The following is an 18139-nucleotide window of genomic DNA, read 5'->3' as shown; positions in this document are numbered from 1 at the left end:
TTTCTGTTGATTGGGTGGTCCTCGCCAAACAAGCCGACTTCCCCCAAAGCTGGCCAGAGGGGGTGACCCTGTGTTTCCTCACATTCTCTGGCCCTAATCTCAGTCATGGCTATGCAAGAGCATCTGAAGGTGAAAGAACGTCATCGCCGCCCCATAACAGCTCTTGGCTACCATTCAGCCCGACGGGAGTGCCTCACCGGCTTTGAAGGTGAGTCCTAGCTAGGGAGGTACATTTTATAATAATAATAATAATAATAATAATAATAATAATAATAATAATAATAATAATTTATTTATGCCCTGCCCATCTGGCTGGGCCTCCCCAGCCACTCTGGGCGGCTTCCATAGAAACCAAAAATACACTAAAATATCACACGTTAAAAACTTCCCTGAACAGGGCTGCCTTAAGATGTCTTCTGAATGTCAGGTAGTTGTTTATCGCTTTGACATCTGCTGGAAGGGCGTTCCACAGGGCGGGCGCCACTACCGAGAAGGCCCTCTGCCTGGTTCCCTGTAGCTTTGCTTCTCGCAATGAGGGAACCACCAGAAGGCCCTCGGCGCTGGACCTCAGCGTCCGGGCAGAACGATGGGGGTGGAGACGCTCCTTCAGGTATACTGGACCGAGGCCGTTTAGGGCTTTAAAGGTCAGCACCAACACTTTGAATTGTGCTCGGAAACGTACTGGGAGCCAATGTAGGTCTTTCAAGACCGGTGTTATATGGTCTCGGCGGCCGCCCCCAGTCACCAGTCTAGCTGCCGCATTCTGGATTAGTTGTAGTTTCCGAGTCACCTTCAAAGGTAGCCCCACGTAGAGCGCATTGCAGTAGTCCAAGCGGGAGATAACCAGAGCATGCACCACTCTGGCGAGACAGTCCGCAGGCAGATAGGGTCTCAGCCTACGTACCAGATGGAGCTGGTAAATAGCTGCCCTGGACACAGATTTGACCTGTGCCTCCATGGACAGCTGTGAGTCCAAAATGACTCCCAGGCTGCGCACCTGGTCCTTTAGGGGCACAGTTACCCCATTCAGGACCAGGGAATCCTCCACACCTGCCCGCCTCCTGTCCCCCAAAAACAGTACTTCTGTCTTGTCAGGATTCAACCTCAATCTGTTAGCCGCCATCCATCCTCCAACCGCCTCCAGACACTCACACAGGACCTTCACCGCCTTCACTGGTTCTGATTTAAAAGAGAGGTAGAGCTGGGTATCATCTGCATACTGATGAACACCCAGCCCAAACCTCCTGATGATCTCTCCCAGTGGCTGCATGTAAATGTTGAAAAGCATGGGGGAGAGGACAGAACCCTGAGGCACCCCACAAGTGAGAGCCCAGGGGTCTGAACACTCATCCCCCACCACCACTTTCTGAACACGGCCCAGGAGGAAGGAGCAGAACCACTGTATGACAGTGCCCCCAGCTCCCAGCCCCTCAAGACGGTCCAGAAGGATGTTATGGTCGATGGTATCAAACGCCGCTGAGAGATCCAGCAGAACTAGGAAACAGCTCTCACCTTTGTCCCTAGCCCGCCGGAGATCATCAACCAGTGCGACCAAGGCAGTTTCAGTCCCATGATGAGGCCTGAATCCCGACTGGAAGGGATCCAAATGGTCCGCTTCTTCCAGGCATGCCTGGAGTTGTTCAGCAACCACTCGCTCAATCACCTTGCCCAAGAATGGAAGATTTGAGACTGGGCGATAGTTGGCCATCGTGGCCGCATCTAAAGATGGTTTTTTAAGAAGCGGTTTAATAACCGCCTCTTTCAGCGGGTCTGGGAAAGCTCCCTCACGGAGGGAAGCATTCACCACCCCACGAAGCCCATCGCCCAGTCCTTCCCGGCTAGCTTTTATAAGCCAGGATGGGCAAGGATCCAGGAGACAGGTGGTTGGCTTCACTCGTCCAAGCAGCCTGTCCACATCCTCAGAGGTAACAGATTGGAATTGATCCCACGCAACTTGACTAGACAGGACTCTAGCACTCTCCCACCCCGGCCCTGCTCCCACGGTGGAGTCTACTTCTTCCCGAATCTGAGTGATTTTATCCAGTTCTTTGTGAGCATTACAGCATTAAATTCTACCCAACTTCCATGCCTGCTTTGTACAACATGCCCAAATCTTGGACAGTTACATCACATAATAGACCACCATTTCCATCCCCACAACAAGAGTACAGCCCAAAACACAGTATATCTATCACCTGAACCAAGAGTCTGCTTTCTGTCTCATCTACATGCTTTCAGCTCATGTCCTCATATGACCTCTGAATTTGTGCTTGAGTTCTCATCAGGGAATGTCATGCTAGCACAGTGCCCTCATTCAAAACCCATCAGATTTTTCCTTAAGGCATCTCTCTCCAAATGAGCTGGAGACGTTCCTTCCAAAATGAGTCCCTAGCTAAACAAGCTGTATTGTCACCCTTCTTGCCCTGATAGATGGAGTTATCAAATGGTGGGACGTGGAGAATGGGCGCATGTCCCTCTGCGCCAAGGAGCATGCTGGCCGAGTCACCCACTTCCAGTCCTGGGTGCAGGCACGACTCCTCTTCTCTTCTTCCAATGATGGCTCCGTGCTCGTGTGGGCTGTAGGCGGCACTGTGCTTGACCGCATCCTGGTAAGAACCACACCGTATTACATCCTGGGGTCAGTGCAGGCCAAGAGTAATGACACAGTTGCTTTTCTGAAGTTTGTAAGTCATTGCATGGAATTGATCAGATATCATAGAACAGGGTTTACCAAACTTGAGCCTCCAGCTGTTTTTGGACTACAATTCCCATCACCCCTGAACACTGGTCCTGCTAGCTAGGGATGATGGGAATTGTAGTCCAAAAAGAGCTGGAGCCCCAAGTATGGGAAACCCGGTCAGAGAGTGATTGTGCTAAGCTCTTGCTCAATTCTGGGGATTCCTGGGATGCTACAGCTGCAATTTAGGTAGAGATCTCACTTTCTGCACCTACTAACTGAGGCTTCTGAGGATAAAGGAGAACTTGCCCCAACCAGTATTCCCATGAAGGGCTGCAACTCAGGAGCAGAGCACATGCATTGCATACAGGAAGCCCCAGGCTCCGTTCCCAGCTTCTCCAGGTAGCGCTGGAAAGGACATCTGTCTGACACCCTGGAAAGCTGCTGCCAGGCAGTGCAGACCTGGTGTGCCTAAGCTGTGGCCTTCCAGAACTCCCACCAGCCCCAGCCAAGCCTCAGGGATGATGGGAGTTGTAGTCCAACAACATATGAAAAGCTGCAGGTTCCCTGTCCCTGGGGTAGAAGGCAGCTTCCTAAATATTGCTTGGCTAACTAAACAATCTATGACCTTTTCATCTGGGGGAGGGGTATTGTTTTTGTTAGTATGCTGTACATTTTTGTGTTTTTATTTTGTAAACCACCCTGCAATCTTCAGATGAAGGGCCATATAGAAATGTAATGAATAAATAAAATATTTGAGCCTTGAAGTGTCATGTTCATTCTGCAAGACAGGCAGTGCTTTCTTCTGGGGGCTGCTCAAGGGTTTTCGGTGCCCACACCTTCCCCCCCCCCACCACACACCAAATGTTAAAAGTGTGGCACTTACTGCAACAACTTCATGGTGAGTACCGGCACCTTTTATTTCTTTTTAAAAAAAGCACTGAAGACAGGAATAGATTGGTCTAACCCCAATAAAATCTATGTAAGACCAGGCCCTTCCAGAGAGTCTTGCAGGGTGAGAACTAGGCAGTATTGCCTTCCTGAGTCCCTAGAGCCTATTATTTTGTGCACAGTCTTCCCGCACTCAAGCCAGTCCCCACTTTCCCTCCCTCCAGCTAGGCTACCCTATCTTCACCTTGTCCATCAGCCTGGCTCGGCATCTCCTGCTCTGTGGCAGCAAGGGACGCCTGATGGCTTTCCCCTTGGATGAAAGGAGAGAATCTGGCCACGTGGTCCACATGGCCCAGGGCTTTTCCGAGCACACACACACAGACATCGTGTCCTGCATCGCCTGCCTGGACAACCAAATATACACAGCAGGGTAAGTTGGGAGTTGCGGGAGTGAAGAATGGGCTCCGTCTGCAGATGGGTTCAAAGTACAGACCCCCTGTAATACTTACAGCTTTGTGAAATGCTTCTATCATATGCTACTCATGTCATGCAGAACCTTATCAAACAGGCCCTGCTGGAAGGGAGTGAGATGGTCTCCAGCAAGGTGACAGTAATAATGTGGTTTCTGGATGACTGTGAAGGACAAAGCAGTGAGTCATACACATTTTCCCAAGGAGGGAATCTGCAGCTCTGCTTTGAAACCAAAGCTCCCTCTATCCCACCATGGGGAGGTTTAAGCCACACCAGCCTCAGAATCCAGCTTCAGTAGATCCAACAGTCCCTTCCCTTCCCAGGTATGACAAGAAGCTGCTGATCTTTGACACCTATCAGACTCCAGGCAGGAAGGGCCTGACAACCAAGCACTGCATCCCACGTGCCCATCGTGCAGCCATCACTCACCTGCTGCTGGTGCGGCAGCAAGAAACCACAAGGTACAAGCTCAGTGCAAAGGGCAGGCCACCTAGGCCGTGGGATCTGGATAATGGGTTGTGTGTGTGAAGGCATTTGTCAAGAGGTGCTCTCCTGCTACGTGACCCATGACTGGTCAGCATCTAATTGACTCTCCTTCCCCCCCAAACAGGAAGGTACTAGGCAAGAGTAGCCAGTTAGGTACTAGCAGCAGTGGACTGAGGGGAGACTTTTGTGCTGAAGGATAGTCTTATGTTGTACTTGCATGACAGCTTCCTGGTGCCACAATTCTTATGTAGAACAGGGGTGGGAAACTTCAGAACCGGGGCCAGGGGTAGACCTCCAGACCTCTTTGAATGACTCATGGGTCTTGTCCCAGGCCACGCACCTCCATCCACAAGCTGTGCCCTTGACTGATCCTGCTCTGCATCCCACATATTCTTTGCATGGCAAGAATATGCTGCTGAGTTGCGACAATGCCTCTTGTTCGCCTGGATGTGGGCATGCGTAGAAACCTCTGGCTTTTACTGTAGGAAAGGTAGGAGTCATACCAATGACTCTGCCCATTTTTGCCTCTGACTCTGCCCACTGCTGGCATGAGGCCCCAGGAAGAGAATGTGGCCTCTCACTCGAGCTGAAAAAAGTTCCTCATTCTGGCATAAGGACAGGGAAACGAGACAAAGCAGGATTCCCTCTTTAGTCACTTCAAAAGGGCAAATCCTGCTGCCCAAAGAGATCTGCTGTGGTGTGGATGGAAGCATACAATTGAAGGACAAGGATGAGCTAAATTTGCTCTCACATATAGAAAGTGAGAATCACTGTGCGCTGAATGCACACCTACCACCTTTTATAATGTACTCTGCATAAATCCTCTTCCCTTACAGTCCTTAATTCCTGCTTCCGCCCCCTCTGATTCACGTTTCCTAGGTTATATTTCTTCTCCATTTTTTAAATGAAGAAATACTATTTGGGTTTTGCTCCCTCCTCCTTTCCCTCCCCCTCCCTTTGCAGCTTCCTTCCTTTCCTGAGAAGTTGACATGGTGATGGGGAAAGGAGACGCAGGAGGAGATGCCTCCTTCTCTGAATGGATCTCTGTTGCAGAGGCTGGGGCTCCAAGTGGCAGATCTAGAGCCAGAGGGCTCTGGAAGGATGACGTTTACCACAAAGAGGAACTGGAAGCCGCAGGATGTTACTCGAACCTCTGGCCAGGAGGGAGAGGCTTTGAGTGTGTTCCGCTTGGGGAAGTGTAAAATAAGAACACTTTGCTTAAAGAAAAAAGAAATGTTATATTTTCTCCTGCTTTCAATGATTCACTAGAAAGGGAGCCCTGGGTTTAAATAGAGGGTGTGAAGTCTTTGCTTGGGAAATGTAAGCGCAGCCCTGCTCCCCCACCGCACTGCCAAAGTCCTGCTTCCCTGACCCTCCCTCTGGTCTGTGATCTCCTCTGCAGGGTGCTCTCAGGTTCTTTTGACCAGACAGTTGGCATCTGGTCCCAAGATGGGAAGCTCATCCAGCGCCTTGGCCCCTTCACCGGGAACATCACTGGACTCTGCTACGTGGCATCTGTTGGCATCGTCTGGATCACCAGTGGCACAACCCAGCCCACCCTCTATGAGCCTCAGTCTGGGGAAATCGTGAGCGACTTAAGTGTGGCATTTCCATGTACACCTCCGCCTAAAGATCAATGAACTTGTTATTATAAGGAGCCCTCTACTGGTGATGGATTAGCATTGCGTCCGCCTCAACTAGCATAGGGAGGGAGGGCAAAAGGCCCCGGTGTGTTTTCTTTCCCTTTCTGTCTTTGTGAATTGTGGCCAAGAGAATAAGCCAGCTGCCTCTCTCCACATGTGCTGCCAGGCTGCGCCAATCAACTCCCACACTTGCCTGCAGTCTTAGTATATTAGACATGTGCATTAAGACTATATATGCTAGCATTGTCCAGTGTTTTGTTTTCTTCCAGCAAGGCCACAGTCCTAGTGGAAAACAATTGCTGCCAAGGGTTTGGCCATGCTGTGCAAATGGGGACCGATAAGCCCAGGATCCTGTTGCTCACCCATGTTACACATGAAGCAGGATTTTGTAGGGTGCCTTTTCATGGGCTGTTACTTCAGACTGCAGGAGTGAAAGTTGCATGGGGCATATTCAAGTGTGCCATCCTCAACCCACAGCAGCCTGAAGCAGGGCAGCTCACAAAAGCTTTATCACTTGGTTCTGCAGAATGTGCTAAGGTGCCATTTTGTCTGGGACAGATTTCCAGACTTGGAAGTCAATTTAAAGCCTGCCATGCAGTCTAGTCCTCCATGCATGGCATCACTGTATTTGGCTTATTGGTGGTTACCAGCAAAAGATGCCTGGGGATCAGTGCCTTGTGAGGGGAGGGTACAATAGTAAGCTTTGCGTCAAAAAAAGGCCCCTGGTTCAGTCCCCGGCATCTCCACTTAAAATGACCTAAGTAATGGGAGCAATCAGTTCCTGAGACCTGAAGGAGCTGCTGCCACTCAAAGTATTAAATACTGGGCTGGATAGACTGGATAAATACTGGATAAATACTGGGCTGGATAGACTGACCTGGAACAACGTACGTAACGTCCCCTGTTCCTATGGGAGCTGTTCTATGGGATGATTTTTCCTTGTAGAATTGCCTGTCCTTAGTTGGCCTCAGCTCCTCATATTGTTTAGTTTTTATCATATGAAAAATTACCCATGTCAAAAAGAACACTCTTTGATGGAGCACATTTCTTTTAACAAGCTGCCTTACCTTGACAGATCAGACCCATTTTGCCTGATTAATGACACGATACAGATGACATAAAAACTATACACAGCCGTTTTATATTGAAAAATTACTCTGATCTTCTTCCAAATGTCAGATGGCAGATATACTGAAGATTAAATCCTGTCTCTTCTCATTTCCTTAGCTGTTGTATCCTCCCATTCTCAGGGCCTCTTCCTGAACATGTTTTTCAATTGCTATTTCCATTGGGTGGATGCTTCAAAAGCCATTAGCGCCTCTAACACTGTATTCCTGGATCTGCAAACTCCCCCAAAACATACTCAAAAATAACATTTCTTTGTAGCTTTCAATACCAGATCCAACTGCATTTCACAGTTCCATCCCAAGTACTGTCATGTGCTCAGCAAAGCTAAAAAGTCCACTGAACAAGTGCCCCTAGCACAGCTCTTTTTGATAGGTCTTTGACCCCTAAGTAAAGATGGCTCTTGTGTACCATTCCACATTTATAGGAAGAATAAGGAGAAACAGGTATTAAATGGCCAACCTGTTCTGAATTCTTTGTGCTGGTCTGCTTTCAGGTTTCACAGTTCATATCCACATTCCAAGGCCAACAGAAAGATGGGCCTGCTCTTCAGCAGCTTCTCAGCTTGCCAGACTCGAGGCATGTGATAGGTGAGTTCTCCAGTAGAGTACAGATGCCCCCCCAATATCTGCAATACAAGGCCTCACCTGGTCTCTCAGCCGCCAATGTTAGATTCAGCATCTCTTCTTATCTGTAGGCCATGTCCTTTCATGCAGTTAGGAGAAAATAGCTTTAGTGGAAGATACTAGAACAGTATGGCACCCAGTGGTGAAAGCGTTGAATTGGCATTGGAGATATCCAGGTTCATTCCACCACTCAGCCACAAAGCTTGCTGGGCCTCCTTGGCCAATCACCCTCTCCCAGTTTAGCTTATGCCACTGGATTGTTGTGAGGAAAACATGGGGTGAGTAAACTAGGTCTTTTGCCCTGAACTCCTTGAAGGAAAGGCATGATATAAAAGTAGTAAAAATTGATTAATTAGTACAAAAAAGGGCTTTCATCACAGAACCAGGTGGTGACCTTGGTAGGCCCGTGTGCTTATTGCATTCAGACCCAGCGTGGGTAAAGCACTTGGGAGAGACTAAATGTTCCCATGGGCATCTGGTTAATTGTTGTGGGAACAGGTTTTTTTGCCTGATCCAGCAGGCTCTTCTTATGTTCCTGTTGGTTCCCACCACAGATCCCAGATTTATATCCAGAGATTCCAGTTTCATGCGAACAGGTGTTGTGAGATCTATGCATGCTTTTCTAATTTAACACAAGGCGATTTCCCACTCAGCTTCTTCAGAGATATTATAAGGCTCAGTGGATGGCAAGAGCTTTTTAGAATAACCCAAGTAATTTTAAGAAATGCAGAACATTTCCTTCTTCCAGGCACAGCAAAGCCGCAGCAAATACTCGTCTGGCGCTACAGCGAGTTGGGATGCCTGACAGTGCTGCCTTGTAAACACCCCCTAGAGTGCCTAGCTTATGGTAAGAAGCCATATATATCTCTAACTCTGCAACAGCTCCAGCCCCAGATGCACAAGCTCCGTCAGGTGAGGTTAAAAGCTAGAAGAGCCTTATCTGGCTGGGACAAGGGCCGGGGTTGAGTTTTATGTGTCCAGCAATAAAACTTTTGACTGGTTTTCCGAAGCCCCTGCTGCCCCTGCTTGACCTTCTGAATGTATCTCCACCAGCCAAAAAGGAGCCCGTTTTGCTCTTCAGTGGGGACAGCAGTGGGATGCTACAGAAGTGGGAGAAGAGCTACATCTCTCCCTTCATCTACAGGTAAGGTTTCATCCCCACAGACCTAGAAGAGATGCCAGTCCCTGGTGTGTGACATGGGTTGGGGAAGCCCCTATTGCAAGGTACAGCAGTGAGCAGAGGCTGGCCTAAGAGCTGCAGATTTCTGTTGGTAAGGAGAAGAAGCACAGCCCCTGGCAGAGGAGACTCTGTAGTGTAGCAGGTCTGTGCTATTTTGTGTCCAGATAGAAGCTATCTACTAGTGTCCTGAATAATAGAGGAGCTTAACTACTAAATGTGTTACCCTTGGTCATTAGCTGCCATTGACCTAGAACACAAGCCCCTGGAAGAGATGTGGTTGGAGGAATGCTGTGATCTAGGAGGAGTCTCCCTTGCCATCTCTCATTAAGTCAGGGGGGTGTTGGGCTACAACTCCCATCATCCCTGTCAATCAGCCACCCTGGCTGGGACTGATGGAGCTTAAGAGTCCAGCTACATCAGGAGGGTCACAAATTTCCCATCTCTGTAGTGGAGTTTCAAAAAGTTGTTCTTCTCCAGCATCTGGCTCTAACCGTGTCATGGTTAGTAGTGCTGTACAAAGACGAGATGCTTGCAGACAAGCAGACACCTGCCCATCCTAGTCCCTTGTGCTCCCTGCCCTCTGCGGCTGCCCATTCTCCCAGCCTTGAGCTCCCAGCCTTCTCACCCATCCTCAACCACAACCCTGTCCACAGCCACAGGTCTACACTCCTCCCCACACACACATCCTGTGTGTCTTTGTTTCTTTCAGCAGGGAGTCCTTCCACCTAAGTGAAGCCCAACTGGAAAGAAGAGGCCCCTTGGCACAGCAGAGGGAGGAGGATGGCAAGGAGAAGCCACAGCCTCGTCCAGATTCCCCCCGAAAGCCAGGAAAGGCCTCCGTTGGGCAGCAGAGTGGCTACACCAGGTTCCAAAGTGCAGCGAAAGACACGCGAAAAGGAAGCATAGGCTTCACTAGGTAACTGTCATTGTGCTCTGCCCAAGCGTATGTGCTACTGTAGCAGAGAGGCAACAGCATAATTTGTCTTGAAGAGACCGAGGGACTGCCCTTTCTTCCTTGGGGATCAGGCAGACCTTCACCATTTGCTTTGCAGCAGGGCTGGACAACCTGTGATGCTCCAGAGATTGTTGGAGCCATGCTCCCATCATCCCTTGCTAGTATGACTAATGGTCAGGGGTGATGGTCACCAAGCTGGCCAGAACAGGACATGATTTAATTTTGGGGGGAGAGTTGGTTTCTGTAATGTTGGCTGTGAAATGACAGATGAAAGGTAGTTGCTGCCTTGCTAACAAAGCCCTGGGCCTTTGCCAGGGCTCTCTTTGCTGAAGAGTTGAATATCCTGGTGGTGTCGGCAGCTGACGGGAACATTTATCTCTGGGAGTTTGAGAGCTTCATCCCAGAAGCTGAACCTTCTGCCCAGGTGAGTGCAAACCGCTGTCCTAGCCTCTGCTTCTTGGATGGAAGACAGAAGACATGTGCTTGCAGGTAAGCCACAGGAAGTGAATGGCCTCTGTCCTCCAAGATAAGAAAGATAAACCACCCAGCCACATTTATTTAAGCAAGCCAACTAGGAGCCGCATGGCAGCACAGGTTTTGGCTCAGAAAATTCCCTTGGATTACAAACAAAAGAGAAGTGGGTGACATTTCTCCTAGAGAAAGGCTCCCTTAATGGTTTGCTATTTTCATCCCATGCTGTAGCAATGCCCACCTGTGTTGGATCAAAATTCTGAAACATTGGCATCAAGCTGTGTTCAAGATGAGAAGACCCAGGGCACTTCAAGCAGTTGTGTAGCAGGTGAAGAAAGTGGTTTGGAGTAAACTCAGAGGGGAAAGGTGCACAAAAGTAAACATTGAATGGCTCAATGCACTTTGAATGTATCCTTCCATAAGTACACTTCACAGCCCAATCCTAACCATGCCTAGTAAGTTCTATTAAATTCAGTGGGGCTTATTCCCAAGTAAGTGGGGTGAGGATTGCAAGCTTAGATGGAAAACATTGTGTGGCAGGGCTGGATCAAGGGTAGTCTGAGACAAGCCAGTAGTTAGGACTGAAGAGTAAGCCAGAACCAAATGAAAACTTGTGAGTCAGAGTCTAGAAGGAAGATCAGGAGTGGCAAGAGAGTCAGGGCCAAAGACCAGCCAAGGCTGCAGGAACCCACCAGAGCTCAGGAAGACTTTGTTGCTCAAGCAAGCCTCAACTGGACCAGGAAGCCCCTTTACACTCTTTGCTGTCTAGGAGGCTCCAATAGTCAGCCTGAGTGGGTGGAGTCATTCACTGAGAAGCTACCACCTGGAGTCACCATACAAGGTAGCTGTCCTGGCAGGCCTATACCATGGTCTGTGGCCAAATGAACCAGAGCACCGTATAGGACACTGGGGTCATCCTCACTTCCACTTGCTCTGCCACTCCCCACTCTCCCCCAGAAAACCCATGGTTTAGCGCTGAATCAGAACAAACGGCAATCAGGTTTTTTGTGGGTTGTCATTTGTTCCAATTTTCCAGCGGTTTTCCAGGGGAAAGCAACAGGGGACAGGCAAAATCATTTGGACTCATGCCTAGAATTCACTGAACAGGTGGAAAACCACTGAGACCTGTGTTTTCTGGACACAGGGCAAACGAAAAAGTGGCAGAGTCCACTTGTTGTACACCTAAGTGTCCCTGATGAATTCTCCCTTCAAACCATGCTGGGGCACTGAATGTTTCTCTAGTTTATTTCATCTCCCCGCCCTTTTGTTTTCATTTGGTACTGGTGCCTCCCGTCCTTTCTTCCCCTTGGAGTAGGGTCAAGCTGGGGATAAAAAGCACCGCAGGCTCGTTTTTTGGGAAGCCACCTCCTGAGTGTGTAAGAGATTCCGGTCCCTGTTTTTTCCTCTTCTCCATCCTGCTACTGCCTCTCTCATGCCAGTACTGCCTTAAATAGGTTTCACCTGCAGAACGGTGCTGTGCGGGCACACGGGCATGGTGACGGCACTTGCCATGGCAGCCGGCGATGCTGGACTGTACTTCCCCTACCTGGTGAGTGAACCGTAGAATGGACTTGGATGGCATTGTATGAGACAGCCCAGTCTCTGTTGATGGGCAGCAGGGAGAGAGTGGAAGAGAGTGAGATGCTGTAGGAAGACCCTGTATGGCACATATAGGGAGGAGAGGGGATGTGGGTGAGTGACAGTACCAGAGAGAGAGAGAACACACACTGCAAGGAGGAGGAGGGGAAGGGCAGCATTGCGAAGCAAGACTTCACCTTGCTGTATTTCATTGTAGCTCAGTGGAGGATGGGATGGAAAGCTGTGTCTTTGGGACCTGCACAACCACTCTTTGCAAAATGCCTTTTCCAGTCTACCTGAGGACAACGGGCCCATCCTGGATATAGCCTACTCCCCAAAGAGGTGGGTGATTCTGCCTGCCTGCTTATTTGAAAGGTGGGGAAGCCACAGAATGTTCTCAAACAGCACTTTGAGGCCTCCCAAGCAGGAGAGATGTATTGCTGAAAAGTGGGGGTGGGGGACAACAGTAATAGAAAGGATGAAGCCACTCCTGCAGGAACCTAATCTTTGGGTCCAGGGCTGCTAATTCGATTTTGCCATGTCTTTTGCCATCCCCGCATCCACAGCCCACACCCTCCTGGACCGGGCAGGAGGGAATTTGCTTTCTCTTCTAGCACTGGCAGAGTTTTTATCTGCGCTTTCAATCCTCACTGTGCTGATCTGGTACTCCTGGCTGAGCTCTGTGGGCACAAAGCTGCTGTCGTAGCCTTGGTCTGGCACCCACTAGAGGACAAGTGGGTTAGCGGTGCTGAAGATGGCTCCATTCGGCTTTGGGTAAGCCCTTAATCAGGTGGTGACTTTCATATGTTGGGTATATTCACTAGCAGGAAGGTAGGAAAACTTTCGGCTAGTTGCTGAAGAACTTGGTTGAACTTCTGTACCAATAAGTTTTTTGGGGAGTTAAACGGATCAGGCAGAAACATTTTCCGGGGAATGACCAGAAAGTCTTCCTCCAGCAGCAGAGATGATGGGATTTTTCTTTTTAATGATTTACATAGAGCGAAGATAGTGGATGCTGTGTGCAGAACCTGAGAGCCTCCAGAGGGATCACTTGCCTCTGCATCGACCAGGTCAATGGCTGCATTCTTGCAGGGGTCCATGATACCATCAGGTAGCCCCTGCATAAGGAGGCTGGTGGTGGAAAGGAAAGGGATGAGAGGCAGCACATCTTTGAACAGGCTGATGGCTCTGCCTTTTTCTCCCTGCAGGGTTTATGATCCAAATTCTGGAGTGCAGGTGCAAAGTTACACAGGGCACCAGGATTCCGTCAAGGGACTCATCCATGTCCCAGAAATGGAGCAGGTAGGAGAGACAGGGACCACCCACCAGGGGAAAAGGTCAAGAAAGCTGGGGGGTGGGAGTTTCCCCCCTCTTAGGTCCAAGTCATGAATGGACCAGCACAAAGCAATGCATATACTGTGATGGTGCATATTGGAGCCATGTGCCTAATCTGTATCTATCAGCATCCTGTTCAGAGAGCCAGCTGCATGTTGATGACGTTTAGTGAGGTCATGCCCACTTTTGAGCTGGGCAGCACTACCAAAAGATTGTCCCCATGCTGTATTCTTGTTGTTTAAATAGGGTATTATATTGCACTTCCAGTCCTCCTACAAAAAAACTAGTACTTAATGGAGAGGGGGAATTGTATCCTTTTTTATTTTAGAATTCAAAGCAGTTTACGAGACGTTTGCCTATCATAGCACAGCCAAGGGGTGGACTGAACAAATAATTACCTGTTTTCTGTTTCTGTCTGGCTGCACTAACAGTGGCTGACAATAAGCTGAATCCTACTGAGGGATCAAACATGGCTGCCCCCCTCTAGCTTGTATCTAGGCCAGCAATAGCTATCCTTCGTGGAGCAGGCTAGGACAGCCTCTACAAGCTACGAATATGCCTCAGAAGTTGCTACGGGATTCTGTAGTGTATACTCTGTTCACATGGGAAGCACTCAGATCCTGCTTGTTGATTTCCCATGGGCACCTGCTTGACAGCTGTGAGAACACAGTGCTGGATGAGATGGGCCTTTGGTCTGGTCCAGCAGGCCCTGTTCTTAAGTTCTTAAGCTGAACACGGGAAGTCAGATGTGCACACAGTGAGTTGGCTCACTGCTTAAGCCATGAGTGTGCCTCTCAGAGTCCTGAGGATATTGCTGAGGATTCTGGGGCACAGACTTGATTTGTGCACAGCCAGCCATGCCAGAAGCAGAATACATATGTGGCTTATAGCGTTGTTCTTTGAATCATGCTGGGTGTCTGACCAAATGTCACTTGGGTCTTTGGCCAACTAACTTTTTTTTAGCGTACTCTTTAAAAAAAAGCAGCTTCCTTACTGATTGCTTTAATGCAAATCTGTCAGTTGTGGAGAAGTACACCCACACACCCACATGCGTACCAGGAAGGTGCAATGTGGCAGGAGGAAATCCTGTTCTGATATCCTAGCTTGGCTTGCACTGATAGTGGATCCCAGGCTGGTGCCGCCCGCTCTAGTCTGCTATGCAGTTGGATGGGAGACCAATGCAGTCTGAAGACCCACATGAGTGAGGACCATCACTGCATGGAGACACTGAATCCAGCCCCATAGAGGGTGCTGACGCTGTTGCACCCTGACATGTTCTCCTTTCTGCTTCCCTGCAGTATGTGTCGGTCTCTCTAGATGGCACAGTGTGCATGTGGAAGGCCTATCGCCCAGGGGAGCAGCTCGAGACCCAGGTCAGGTGGTGACTTCAATCTCCTGCTGGGTGCTACCCAGGACCTAGACTCTGAGACTCTCAGCTTCCATTTTAACAAAGAGCACATTTCCATCCTTTGCGGTTGTGCCAGAAAGCTTCAAAAGACATCAGATGTGTGTTCAGCATGCTCAGAAGCTAGTGAAACAGCTAGGTGGGGCTTCCAGTGGTCAAGGGTGAGGCTTCTGTGCTCTGGTGCTTCCTGTCCCCTCCCCATAGTCCTTGCTTCTGTGTCTCTCTTTCCTCCCCTTTTACTGCCGTCACAGTCCCTGCAAGCATATTCTGTGAAATGACATTTGCAATGAGAATAACTTGTGCCGACCAAGAACATACAAGCTAATGTGGATAATTAACTGTGATCTTTTCTTTGGTGCTGTCTTCTGCCCATGCCCATGTCCTGCTGCACTTAAATTAGATTTGAGCTTACACATTCAAGGCAGAATGCAAGAACTTCAAAAGGCCAGGCACAGCCAGTGATTAGGTGCCCCCAGCCAGCCTGAAATGTGGCAGGAAGCTTTCATGTCAATGAGTCATCTCCGTATAAGCAATTTGCACTCATATTCTAAGAAATAATGCAGCCTAGCCAGGAAAGGTTAAAAATTAAAAACAGCAGTAAATGCTGATGCATATTGATTGAAATTCTTTTCCGGACACATGATCAAAGTTGTTAGTGCAGTAAACACGCAGCTGTTAGCCACTGGCTAGGCCAGGGGTAGGCAACCTAAGGCCCAGGGGCCGGATGCGGCCCAATCGCCTACTAAATCCGGCCCACGGACGGTCCGGGAATCAGCGTGTTTTTACATGAGTAGAATGTATCCTTTTTAAAAAAATGCATCTCTGGGTTACTTGTGGGGCCTGCCTGGTGTTTTTACCTGAGTAGAATGTGTGCTTTTATTTAAAATGCATCTCTAGGTTATTTGTGGGGCATAGGAATTCGTTCATTTTTTTCTTCAAAATATAGTCCGGCCCACCACATGGTCTGAGGGACGGTGGACCGGCCCATGGCTGAAAAATTTTGCTGACCCCTGGGCTAGGCAGAGCCCAGACAACTTCACTCCAGGATGTGCTTCAGTTGCAGCAACACCACATTCCCCGTTCTGTACATGCCATACTTTGTATCTGAGAAAATTAATTTTGTCTCCCAGATAGCACATGCACCACTATTGCGATTTTTGCTGGAATGTGATTATATAAGTGTTAGGAGCACCTACTTACTGGCAATGAGAATGGTGATGAGCAATTATAACTCCCCCACTGCTTCTGTCTGTTCAATTGTGTGGCTTTCCTCTTAATTTTGTTACGTATCTATTTGCAAACATTTACCTAGCATGTAGAACAGGCTTCCTCAAACTCAGCCCTCCAGATGTTTTTGGCCTACAATTCCAGAGATCCCTAGCTAGCAGGACCAGTGGTCAGGGATGATGGGAATTGTAGTCTCAAAACATCTGGAGGGCCGAGGTCGAGGAAGCCTGATGTAGAACATGCCCACTGGGGAACACAGAAATCTGCTTCATGCTGTATCAGACCATTTACCCATCTAGCACTGCACACAGACAACAGCTTTCCAGGGTCTTATATTGGGGTCTTTCCCAGCCATAAGTGGAGATGCAAGGGATTCAACCTGGGACCCTCTGCATACAAAGAAGATGCCCTACCATGGAGCTACAGCCACATCCCACTGTGAGTGACACAGGTGCTGCTATTGATGCTTGTTATGAGGAACTGAACGCACCAGTTAGGCTGCATATAAAGTCTGATAACCAGAGCTAAAAGCTCTAGGACAATGGAGTCGAATTCTCTCTGTGAAGCTTATTTTTGTTCCCTCTTGGTTGCTAGGCAGTGGTGTAAGAAGAAAAACAATCTATTATGCCAGAATGCCATCCTGTGTGCGCCCGGGTATGCCAAGCTGGCATTCAGAGGCACACAGGCCAAAGCAGCAAGTGCTTTTCCCCTGACATCAGCTCTGCTGTCCGGTTGTATTAATATCAGCATATACTTGTTTTGGGAACCACATGCCACTTTTGAGAGCTACGTTGTGGCTTTCGGTGCTATTTCCTTATCAGGGATTTTTCCATTTTTACTATTTTGAGAACAGAGCTGATTGCAGAGTAACCAAGAAACATCACGTGCCCATGGTAACCAACTGGTCAAGCAATGCTGACCACCAGTCTCAGGATGGTCCTTGCAATGAGAGTATCCATCTACACTGCTAATGGATGCAATCTCTGTTAACTGTGTTAGTGCTGAATTCCCTTGTCTTGCCCCTCAAAGATTCATGAAAAAGGGGATTCTGTATTTCTTGCCCAGTTGTTCTACGTGCGACTCTACCTGGACAGTGCTACAGCTGTACAATAAACTTACTCTTCTGTTTTCGCTACTCATGAATTGTACACTCTCTTGTTGCTGAGACGGATCCAAACTTCTGGGGTTTGGAAGCAGGTAACTGAGACCATCAAGTGACTTGCAAACTTTAGGGACTCCTGTTGCTGTGCAGAAGGGGTAAAAAGGTAAAGGTACCCCTGCCCGTACGGGCCAGTCGTGTCCGACTCTAGGATTGTGCGCCCATCTCACTTAAGAGGCCGGGGGCCAGCGTTGTCCGAAGACACTTCCGGGTCACGTGGCCAGCGTGACGAAGCTGCTCTGGCGAGCCTGCACCAGCGCAGCACACAGAAACGCCGTTTACCTTCCCGCTATAAAGCGGTACCTATTTATCTACTTGCACTTAAGTGTGCTTTCGAACTGCTAGGTGGGCAGGAGCTGGGACCGAAAGACGGGAGCTCACCCCGCCGTGGGGATTCGAACCGCCGACCATGCGATCGGCAAGTCCTAGGCACTGAGGTTTTACCCACAGCGCCACCCGCGTCCCTGGAGTACCCCTTCTGCTTGTAGAACCTCCAAACAAGCAGAAGGGGTACTCCACTCCAAAAGCTTGTATTGTTGGCTATGTAGCCTGATCCCTTCACCCTGCCAATTTAATACTACTGTATTTCTTGCCCCCCAGCCTCTTTTAACTTCTCTAGTAGTAAATATCCTTTGAGTAAGTAGAGCAGGGATGGGGAACATGTTACCCTCCAAATGCTATTGGACTACAGCTCCCATCATCTCTGGCTGGGGCTGATGAGGGTTGGGTCCAAACACAGGTCCTCAGCCCTGTTGCAGAGCATGCCTTTTCTTCACTAAGCATCTGCCACCCATTCTCACATATGTTGAGCAAAGGTTTCTCACCAGAGGCCCCACAGTACTCTAACCTTCTGACAGTACCAGTTTAGACAAGATGTTTGTCACAGGGTTTGACCTTGTGTGGCTCTTGG

General features: G+C 49.0%; 1 protein-coding gene across 7 annotated transcripts; it reads left to right on the top strand.

Moving 5' to 3' along the window:
• The first annotated feature begins 66 nt into the window (after positions 1 to 66).
• Positions 67 to 17205, top strand: LOC310757949 (uncharacterized protein). Of its 7 annotated transcripts, none has more exons than XM_083603685.1 (18): positions 67 to 208; positions 2431 to 2609; positions 3793 to 3998; positions 4363 to 4500; positions 5928 to 6111; positions 7790 to 7883; positions 8668 to 8766; positions 8973 to 9063; positions 9809 to 10015; positions 10370 to 10478; positions 10757 to 10853; positions 11980 to 12074; positions 12321 to 12445; positions 12718 to 12877; positions 13102 to 13214; positions 13312 to 13405; positions 14737 to 14811; positions 15790 to 17205. In XM_083603685.1, exons 1-18 carry the CDS (start codon positions 106 to 108, stop codon positions 15835 to 15837), a joined length of 2217 nt encoding a protein of 738 aa, XP_083459811.1. In that variant the 5' UTR covers positions 67 to 105; the 3' UTR covers positions 15838 to 17205. The 7 variants fall into 7 exon arrangements, 6 of the variants coding, with proteins under 6 accessions (XP_083459811.1, XP_083459810.1, XP_083459814.1 ...); XM_083603684.1 differs by having other exon boundaries at positions 12694 to 12877; XR_014545593.1 differs by lacking the exon at positions 15790 to 17205 and having other exon boundaries at positions 12694 to 12877; positions 13102 to 13173; positions 14737 to 14792.
• The last annotated feature ends 934 nt before the right edge of the window (positions 17206 to 18139 follow it).

The sequence above is a fragment of the Podarcis filfolensis genome (genome assembly GCF_964270895.1).
Source record: "Podarcis filfolensis genome assembly, chromosome: 2".
NCBI lineage: Eukaryota > Metazoa > Chordata > Lepidosauria > Squamata > Lacertidae > Podarcis > Podarcis filfolensis.
Note: the sequence above shows the minus strand (reverse complement) of the source record. Positions and strands in the feature narration are given on the sequence as shown.

Coding starts and splice junctions, on each gene's coding strand:
- LOC310757949 (XM_083603684.1), top strand. CDS start 106: ATGGCTATGCAAGAGCATCTGAAGGTGAAAGAACGTCATCGCCGCCCC. Junction 4,501..5,927: donor CGGCAGCAAGAAACCACAAG/GTACAAGCTCAG, acceptor TCTCCTCTGCAG/GGTGCTCTCAGGTTCTTTTG. Junction 9,064..9,808: donor ATCTCTCCCTTCATCTACAG/GTAAGGTTTCAT, acceptor TGTTTCTTTCAG/CAGGGAGTCCTTCCACCTAA.